Here is a 10,685-nt window from a genome sequence, read left to right as displayed (position 1 = left end):
ATTGTCTTTATGTTCATCCCAGATCTTCTCCCTGAGGCAGGAAAATAGTATCATCTTATTTACTCTAAGCTATAAAGGACTCCTGGGAGGTTGTTTCCTGTTGCATCAGGTACTAGCCCTTACTTTTGGAACCCGAGACCCTGGGTGTTGAGTGAGGACTGCCTTCAGGTAGATGGGGAGACAAGGAGCGCCTGGATGCTCGGGTGTAAGGTGAGGGCACCATGGGTACCAGGAGGCTGCTCAGGAGTTCTGGAGCAAGTTCTGCCTCTTCCTCGCTCAGAAACTTAATCACTCTCTGGGCCTCAGTTGACTCATCTGTAAAGTGGACCTACTCTCCCGACTGTGAGGATTGCATAAGAATAACGTGCGCCCCGCACCTGTCTTGCTTTATGGTTAATTCAACTCCTCGCCTCTTCCCACGCTGGTCCCAGGCCAACACTCGCAGTGTGTGGGGGGAAGTCGCCCTTAATGTTGAAGTGATTCAGTCCCCTTTTCAAAATCCGGCTCGAGAGCCACACCCTCTTCGGAAGGGCCCTCGTTTGGGAGGTGGGGTCCTCGCCGGCTTACCTCGCATCCCACCCGACGTGGAGGCTGGGCTTCCTGGTCTGACAGGGCAGCGTCGGACACGGAGAAGGCAGGGGGCGGGGTGGGGCTGGTAAGGCCGGGGTGGAGTCTGGGAATCTCCGCGCTTCCGGTGTTAAGGGCTCAGCGGAGGGGGCGCACTCGGCCGGCCGATGGAAGAAGTCGCCGTGCGCGTCGCCGCGTCTGAAAGCTGCAGTCCCCCGCGGCCCCAGCTGGGTTGCGTCTGCGTCCCTCTCTCCCCGCTCGGCCCTGTCCCTCCGCTTCGGCTCACACCTGCTCCCCCTCCTCGCACCCCAGACCGCAGTGGCTGCGGCGCGGCCGGCGGGCGGAGACCACCCCTCGATCCAGGGCCTCCTCCAGGTCGCGTCCTTTAACCTCGTGCCTAGCCCGGAAAGCAAAGGGAAGTTCACGGACTCTGGGACCCCAAGGTACCTGTCTAGGGGAGGTCTGGGGTGTAAAGTGGGGACTGAGTCTTTTCTGTTTATCGCCCGGAGAGGGAAGCTTTGTCGAGGGGTCTTCCGGGGCGTTGCGTAGAGTCATCTGCTCCTCCTGCGGACTCGGCTGCGGGCAGACGCTCGAGCGATTATTTACGGCGTGATCCCAAACTATAGGAATATTTATAAATGAAGCGAGGGAGCACTGAAAGGAAATATTGGAGATGGGTTTTCCTTGTACTTTCCTGTGCTTTGCAAAGTTTTTTTCCCCCTCTAGTCAGTAAACAAAAAGGAATTCCAGTTATGAAGTGTAGCTCACCGAGCGGTTGCATGTAGACCTGCCTTGCTTCAGCCTATTTGGTTAGGAAAATAACGTAATCCGTTGTTTCCTGGGACTTTCTCCAGCTTTCAGATTGAAAGGAGGAATTTCCCAAATTTTCTAGAGCTTGAATACACCCTGAGCCTCGAAGCGGAAGTCCGCAGCCACGGAGAACCGGACTCTGCAATGTTGGCTGGGTACAGGCCAATCAGGCACAGTGGGAGAAAGAAGACATCGTCTCTGGAAAAAACTGAGCTTTACTAAGGTTTTCGTCCTGTTGATTTTGGTTTTCACGACTCCTTTAGCAAGACCTGTTGCTTAAGTATTGATTCTGCTGAACAATAGCGTTCACGGATGTCTTCAGAGCCACACTACAGGGTGATGACCTGGTGGGGGGGGTCAGGATAGTTGTCTTTTGCTGTGCTTCCAAGTTTCTCTACCCTTCCTATTAGCTCAGTGCCAGTAAAGTTATTGTAGTTCATTTGTTAACACAAATATTACTTTATGTCAGACATCATTACAGAGTTTTACAGCTTTTTGATGTCAGAGATCATGGTTTAAACCCACTTTGATGACAATCTCCAACTCCATTTAGTTCCATAAAAATCAGATGGTTTGTGACTTTGTAAAGAAAATATTTGTTATATGTTTGAATAGATATTAGATGCACATGGTATAATATTCAGAAAGTACAGAGTGTGCAGTGACAAGTCTCCTTTCCACCGTCAATCCCAGTTTCCCTCTCCAGAGGTAACCACTGATACCACTATATAAGCTCATTGTTACTATGTTTCTTTGATAACTTAGGCCAAACAGATTTGAAAAAGCTGCTTTTGAGCACCTGCACGCTAGTGACTTTTTAAATAAAAAATCCAACGATTTTATTATTTTAGGGTTTTTTTGTTAGTTTCTGTCTTTTCTGTTTTTCTACTGACCACTCTGAAATGTCAGAGATTCAGGTCACTTTGTAGAGGGAACTTGCAGCTCTGCAAACTAATGAATGTTAGTTTCTGAGTTCCTTGAGGTCAGATACCATGGTTTCCTAAATTTTGGAGCTCCCTAACAACCCGCCATAATTATTAGCGACCTGCCAACGTCCATACACGCAGGCTTAAGGTTAACTGATAATTGAAGTAACCTGGTGCTTCACAGCCTCTTCCTCTTATGAGGAGCCAGTAACTGTGTTTGCCTCCCCAACACTAGATTCTAGGTTGGTGTCCTGCTAGTTCTGACAGACACCTCCGTGGCCCTCTTCTCTACTGGTTAGCTGCTATAGTTTGTGAAGTAACTGGTATTTGGGAGTAATGTTTGTAGTGGGCAAGAGAGAGGGTGCATTTCTGTTGCGTGAATCCTGCCTTTGACACTGTCTTTGTGGCCTGGGTTACTTAGATAAACCCTCTGAGACTTAGCTCCCTCATCTGTGAAGCGGTGATTCATAGCGTTATTTTGAAAATTAAGTAAGACAGTACGTATAAAGGGCTACCCCTGTGCCTGGCGCATGAAAGGCATACAGTAAGTAGCAGCCTTTGTTACTGTCAGCCTTTGTTATCATTTCATACATTCATAAGATAGGTGAGTGCATGTGTCAGGGTACCTTATGGCTCAGTAACACCTTACAAGAAGGGTTAATTTTTGCTTATATTATGAGTCTCTATGGCTCTGTCTTTGGCCCTTCCCTCTGGGAGCCCACGCTGAGCTGCTACTTTTGTGGAGCACCGAGGTGGCACACGGAAAGAGAAGAGGCAGGTCTATCTACACAGTGGTTTTTAAAACCTGCGCTTGGAAATAAGCTTCATGTTACTTCCTTTCACATTTCATTGATATGGTTGTCACTGGAGTGGGAAGTATCATCTTTCTAAAGGGGCAGAACCAGTAGAGATAGGCCTGGTAGTGAGGGGCAGCAAATACTTGATAGTAACACAGGTTACAATTGTGAACCCAGAAGTTCATCAAAAGCTTAGAATTGAGTCACTCCAAGACACTTATAGCCACTGATTTATAAGCCAGAATGCCAAATTTTTCCTTTAATGTATCTCCCTTGGGTACTAGGCATAAGAGCCTGTACGGGGCAAAATTTTCTTGATGGTGGATTTTCTCAAAAGACTGAATTAATTCTAAGCTACTAGGTTACATAAAAAACACAAAAACACAAATTTGGGTGTTACCAAAAGACTGTATCCAGAATATACCATGTTTTAAAATCCAGGTCTCCTTTTGGAACTGTTACTGTCCAAAGTCCAAGAATGAATTAGAGTGATGGCAGTGTATCCTAGACAAGGTGGAAATCATGACAGATTCTTGCTCTTTCTTTTTTTTTTTTTTTTTTTTTTGCTGTACGCGGGCCTCTCACTGCTGTGGCCTCTCCCGTTGCGGGGCACAGGCTCCGGATGCGCAGGCTCAGCGGCCATGGCTCACGGGACCAGCCGCTCCGCGGCATGTGGGATCCTCCCGGACCGGGGCACAAACCCGTGTCCCCTGCATCGGCAGGCGGACTCTCAACCACTGCGCCACCAGGGAAGCCCTTGCTCTTTCTTTTTAGGCTCTTTACTTGTTATCAGCTAATTGTTTTCCTGTCAACCATTAATTGCATCATCTCATGATTTATTATATTTATTCTAAGCTGTTTCTTGAATAACGACTTTATCATTGTAATTAAAGTATTTTCAAATCATGGTGATTAACCAGTTCTACCCACTGTGTGTTAATTCTTGCTGCCTTTGGTTTCATAGTAATTTTTAACACCCTCGCTCCAAGATTCTTAGCATTCCTTTCTCTTTTTCTGCTTATAGCTGGACATTTGTTGCTTGGGTAAGGCAATATGGTAATGTCCAAAAAGAACCTATTATGAAAGTAAATTTAAAACTAAAAATACGTTTCTAAATCAATAAAAAAGAAATTTTGCTTAGTTATTTGTTAAGTAATTGAATAAACTGAGTTTGATTTTTTGCAACACAACTTTGAAAAACAGAAGATTGTATTTTAAAAGTAAACAGCAGCAAGCATGGAAAGAAAAGGAAAACATTGTTTTTTTCTTTTTAACCAGCATAATTTTGATACCAGTATCTAATATAGATGGCAAACAAAAACCAATAAAACTACAAATCAACTTCGCTTAAGGCTATTGCTCCCCAAACCCCACTGTAAATACTGTATAGTATTTAAGGAATGCAGGGAGCACTCAGCATCACTCTGCCTACTGGTATAATTTACTACCACACTAGATTAAAGGAATTCTATACAGCTGTTTAAGATTGAGGTATATTTATATGTATAGATATGGAAAAAATCACCCATTTGTGTTACTAATTGAAAAATACAAGGTCTAGAACTAAATACAATATGTTCCTATTAGTGTAAGAAATTTTTTTCTCTCTGTGTAGAAATGTGTTATGTGTCTTTGCACACAGTTTTGCTTGAGGTGTAAAGAAGACTTCTGTAAGGATAAAAGCAACATTTATAGTGGTTGACTCCAGAAGAATAAAAAACAGATTAGGGTGGAGGGAAGATACTTAAAAAAAATCCTTTTTAAGTGTTTGAATTTTTAAATCATGTGCGTGTAATTCTTTTAAAATAAATTGGCTTTAAAATGGCAGTTTTGGGTCAAAATAATCTCATAGATTTTAATAATTAATTCTTCTGTCTGTTTTACTGCTTAAACTACTCCACTGATTATTAAAGGTACATATAGTGAGTTGGAGGTGGAGGGCACCACGGGGCCGTGCACTCTAGAGGGATGGGTTAACAGCAGTTAGATTGAGCTGCTTGTGGCTAATGACAGTTTTCCCAGTCATTAGGAACCACTGACAAAAATGAATAATTCCAGTACAAGTACAGACTGTGATATTTAGAACTACCTCATGGAGATTTTTTTTTAAATAAAAAGTGTGTAATGTCTAAATTAAAAAATTATAGGATAAAGTAAACTTTTAAAGCATTTACTATTTTTAACCCTTTACCTCCTAGAAATCTAAGTCAGGATATAAAGGACAAATGTTGCAGTTATTTGTGTATAACTTTTACATGTCTTTAATCAGGATAATACATAATACCTCAAAAGTCACAGAAGCCCATACCTGAGTGTGGTAGTTACTCATCTTGTTCCACCCAAAACAATACAAAATTCATAATACGTTAAGTTTTAATTCAGTTAATAAACTGTAGGTTTTCTTCATGTGTATATCTTCATTTCTTTATTCCTGATTTTCTGTTTAAAGTACAGCTGTCATGTTTGGTCTGGGACCAAGTCACTCTATTTAAATGAAAAAGGAACAGAAGTTTCTTTATGCTCCCCCCAAATTACTTTATCAATAGTCATTCCTTGTTATCGTCCAGATTATATGTATGGTCTTACTGTCAAACTAGAAATGAAAAATAGAGAGGAAAAAGTAATGCACCAGTTTGTATGGGGTTTGGTATAAGATTTCACATATCTACTCATTAACTGAAAGTATCCTGCCTATGTATTGTTTTCTTAAAGTCTAAATAAATCAGAAGATTTTCATCAAAATATTAGAATCAAAGATCTCAATGCCTGATGTATGGGAGTGAACTAACGTGCTGACTTGATTGTTGCAGGCGGGTCAGATTCTGGTGTACATCATGTCCAATTTCGAAGATGCCGACACAGAAGAGACAGTAACTTGTCTCCAGATGACTGTTTACCATCCTGGCCACCAGCAAAATGGAATATTCCAATCAATAAGGTTTTTTAACCGAGAAAAACTCCTCTCCAGCGAAGTGGTGAAATTTGGCCGAAATTCCAACACCTGTCATTATATGTTTCGGGACAAACAGGTTTCCCGAGTTCAGTTTTCTTTGCAGCTATTTAAAAAGTTTGATAGCTCAGTTCTCTCTTTTGAAATTAAAAATATGAGTAAGAAGACCAATCTGATTGTGGACAACAAGGAGCTGGGCTACCTAAATAAAATGGACCTGCCACACAAATGCCTGGTTAGGTTTGGGGACTATCAGTTCCTGATGGAGAAGAAAGATGGAGAGTCATTAGAATTTTTTGAGATTGAATTTTCTTTGTCGACAAGACCACTCTTGCAAGAAAACAACTGGCTGCCACAGAAGCACATACCTGAGTGTGGCAGTTATTCATCCTGTTCCACCCAAAACAATTCTCCTATAGAAATGGGTGAAAATGAATGGTAAACGCACAGGGCTAAAGGAATCATGAAGGATGAAGAACTCTGTAGACACTTTACAGACATTCCACTTATTAAGAGTTTCTTAGTGTAGTATATTACTGTCATCTATTACTTTGTCAAATTTGAGATCTGGTATTATCATTTGAAGTCTGTAACGTGCTAGTCATTGATTTAGTCACCTGTTGCATTGCTGGATGTGTGAAGAATTACTGTACGTGTATATCTGTGAGCATTAATGTACAAATAGTATCCTTTGTGATGAAGGAATAGTGTTCTCAAAATATGGTTATGTTACTTTCTTTTTATGCCTGATTTTGGTCCTGTGTTTTATATTGTTTCATTTTGGTTTGTAAGTTTTGGTTTGGTCATATTATTTCACAGTAGTCATTTGTTTCCAAGGTCAGGGCTACAAACAAGTTATTATGGGTGTTGAAGCCTGTGGGTACTTGTACCAGAGCATTGGAACAGAGCATCATGTTTTTTAGTGTGTCATTGTGGTTTTAATATGGGAAGACTTATTTGAGCAATAATACCTTGATTTTCGGTTTTTTCTCTATAGACTTATACTGTTTATTCCCAAGAATACCGCTTTCCTTATCTGTATTCAGTATCTAAAACCAATATTTTAAACATTTTAACAAACCACTGTGTTAAGTTTAGAATTCTTTTTCTTTTTCCTTTTTTTTGGCTGTACCACATGGCTTGTGGGATCTTAGTTCCCGACCAGGGATTGAACCCCGGCCTCTGGCAGTGGAAGTGCCGACTCCTAACCACTGGACTGCCAGGGATTCCCAATTTTTCATTTTTATTACCAAATTTTAAATAGCTTTTTATGTACTACAGAGTTTTAAATTCCATGAATTCAAAATTTTAACAGCATCCATGTACATAATAAAGTCAAAGTTTAATTCTCTAACCATTTTCTTTGAAACTCTGAAGAAAGGGAGGAACTGTTTTTAGACTGCACTTAAGGGAGGACTGCAGTAGGCCGCAGGCAGAGGCTGTGGCTGGGGATTCAGACACATCGAGCTGTGCCCCTCAATGCATATTGGCTCCATTATTTGTTCCTCACCCCGCATGGAGGCCCATGGCCACCAGTAGCTCCCAAGTTCTATGTTACAAATCACCCACCCAAAGAGAACCTTATCTCCCAATTCCAGTCCAAGAGAAGGGTCAGCTTGGGTCAGGTGCCCACCCATCTACCAACCAACTTGCCACAGGTCACGTTAAATAATGGCTGCTCCAGTCAGTGACCATGTGGATAAGAAAAGAGTTTTCTCAAAAAATGGCCACAGTGGGGTGTGGGTGAGGGCAAACAAAAATGTTGGTGTTTGATACTAGGTACTGCAGCTAAGTTGTGAGACTCGCTTATCACCTCTTAAGGACTCACTTGTCCCAGGAAACTGATTTTTCTTGGGCTCTTTAAGTAAAGGGGTGTATTAATTGGTGCCAGTGTTACAGTCATAGGCAGTCTCTTCTTGAACCTGCAACTTTATGACAAGGGGGTGCTTTCCAATGATGGAATCTCATATGCTATGTGATTATATAACCATATTCTAGAAGATTCTATCTCTACTATCTACTGCATTGACTGACTTGAAGAAGCATTACTTTTAGGCTCTAACATGAGTGTAGTATTAATTTTAATACGCCTTGTGGAAAAATTAGCTATAATCTTTACTACCAGGAGATAACTGTTGTTCACATTTTGTGTGTATATATTTAGTAGCTGATTCCATGTTATCTCATGGCCCTTTTAACATTTCCAGTTCTCTAACGCTTGTTTAATTCCTTACAGTAATTGTTATCATCTGCTAAAATAACAGGTAAGGTTACTATTTTACTTTCTGGAGCCTGATTGAAACAATTAGATCTTCCATTTCAGGTGGTGACGGAGGATGAGCACTTGGAAAATTGTGATTGGAATTTACTGGGCTTCTAGTTGGTATGAGTTGTACCCAAGTCCAATCACTCATCATTCTACTAAACAACCTACATGAAAATATTTATTTGGCCAGGTATCTCTCTAAGCGATGCATTTAGGGCAGGGACACTGGTGAAAAAAATAGGAAAGCAGTGGTTTTAGCACTGATGCTGGTTTCAACATTTTGTTGCTGGTGGAAGGCCACTGAGGGACTAGAGATGAGCCAGTTTGGCATTGCTTACTAGCATCTTCATAGAAGAGATCATCGTGAGATGCAGGGGAACACAACGGCTTCCTTAATACTGTTAGTGGAATCATTTCTCAAAAACCCAAATCAAGGTAGTAATATTTTAAAACAGGAAACTTCTGGGGTTAGACAGTCAAAATAAGGTGTGACATGGGAATTCCCTGGCGGTCCCGTGGTTAGGACTCCGCGCTTCGGCACAGGTTCAATCCCTGGTCTGGGAACTAAGATCCCCACAAGTCGCACAACGCTCCAATTACTGGGAAGAAAAATAAAAGCAGGCATAATTCCTGGTTACACCATTTTAAAAGTTCTAGCATCTTAAAACCCTCACACAACTCCATATATCCTCTAGTTACCCCATTTCTCTGCTCTGACCGCAACTTTTCAAATAATTGTCTACACTGGCCATTCTTTATTCTTCACCCCTTACAAGATACTTCTCAGTTTCCATCCCTTCATTTGAAAAAATGGAACATGCAATATTCATGTTCCCAAGCCCAGCTGATGCACCTGCCCTTTCTCTCAGTGCCCAAGCAGCATTTGATATCATTGACTCCTCTTTCTGGCTATGGTGACACCACATTCTTTGGTTCCTCGAATTCCTCCCCTATCTGCTTATTTTGGCCTGTTCTCTACCCCTGACTTCTGAAGGGCAACACTTAATTGAGCTTCTCTGCCTGTCTGCTTCCTCAGGGGGATCTCAGCTGGAATAATTACTTAAATTACTATTTACCTACTACTGACTCCTAAACTTGTACCTATTCTTCTCTGAGCTGTAGACATATATCCCATCACCTACTTGGCAGACATCTTCATTCCGGTTTTTTTTAAAATAAATACCTCAGATTTAACTTTACAAAACAGAGCTCTTAATTTCCTCCAATTTCCCAAACCTGTTCCTCCCACTACATTTATTAAGTCAGAAACCAATAAGTTATCATCAAGAGTAGCTGTAGCTGCTAGTTTGGCTGTCATACTTCCATAGATTTGGCCAACAGAAAGGCAATGAACTCCAATAGATTTAGACAGTTTATTACTTACACAAACAGAAAAAGCAGGACCAGTGAGGAGTCAGTGTCGCACATCCCTGGTCGCTAGGGATGCCCGGAGCCAACACTGAACCGAGGGGGCCAGATGACAAATGCCTTCAGTGGAGGGTAGCTGTTACTGAGGAGCTAACTCTAAACTCCAACCAAGCAGTCTTGTTAGCCTACATCTGTACCTGAATGCGGGTGAGGCGAACATCCCTTGCCTTGCTGGAACCAGGGAGTGGGATGAGAAACTGCCTCACGGCAGTCTTCTGCAAGCCAGGGAGGCAGATGATAAATGGCCTTGCGGTGGCTCCTCTAAGACTGCCTGTCTTGCCATGTTCCAGGAAGGATCGTAGGGGTTCCTGTCAAGACCTGGGTCAGGCTATGGTTGAGTGTTGGCTATGCAGATATGCAAAGTGAGCAAGGTCGCCAGGGCACCATGCTTCAGAGAATCTGAAGACGTTTTTTCCAAGGAAGACATACAGATGGCTAACAGGCCATAAAAGGATGCTCAACATTAATCATTAGGGAAATGCAAGTCAAAACCACAATGAGGTATCACCTCACATCTGTCAGGATGGCTATTATCGAAAAGACAGCAAATAACAAGTGTTGGCAAAGATGTATAGAAAACGGAACCCTTGTGCACTGTTGGTAGAAATGTAAATTGGTGCAGCCACTATGGAAAACAGTATGGAGATTCCTCAAAAAAATTAGAAATAGGGCTTCCCTGGTGGCGCAGTGGTTGAGAGTCCACCTGCTGATGCAGGGGACACGGGTTCATGCCCCGGTCCGGGAAGATCCCACATGCCGCGGAGCGGCTGGGCCCGTGAGCCATGGCCGCTGAGCCTGCGCGTCCGGAGCCTGTGCTCCGCAATGGGAGAGGCCACAACAGTGAGAGCCCCACGTACCGCAAAAAAAAAAAAAAAAAAATTAGAAATAGAACTACCATATGATTCAGCAGTTCCACTCCTGGATATTTATCTGAAGAAAAC

The 10,685-nt window shown here is 42.3% G+C and overlaps 1 protein-coding gene across 1 annotated transcript; it reads left to right on the top strand.

Moving 5' to 3' along the window:
* The first annotated feature begins 5,934 nt into the window (after nt 1–5,934).
* Nucleotides 5,935–6,492, top strand: TIFA (TRAF interacting protein with forkhead associated domain). Its single transcript, XM_065878309.1, has one exon. It carries the CDS (start codon nt 5,935–5,937, stop codon nt 6,490–6,492), a length of 558 nt encoding a protein of 185 aa, XP_065734381.1.
* The last annotated feature ends 4,193 nt before the right edge of the window (nt 6,493–10,685 follow it).

The sequence above is a fragment of the Phocoena phocoena genome, chromosome 5 (assembly GCF_963924675.1).
Source record: "Phocoena phocoena chromosome 5, mPhoPho1.1, whole genome shotgun sequence".
NCBI classification, from domain to species: domain Eukaryota; kingdom Metazoa; phylum Chordata; class Mammalia; order Artiodactyla; family Phocoenidae; genus Phocoena; species Phocoena phocoena.
The sequence above is the reverse complement of the archived record's forward strand: the minus strand, read 5'-3'. Positions and strand labels throughout refer to the sequence as shown.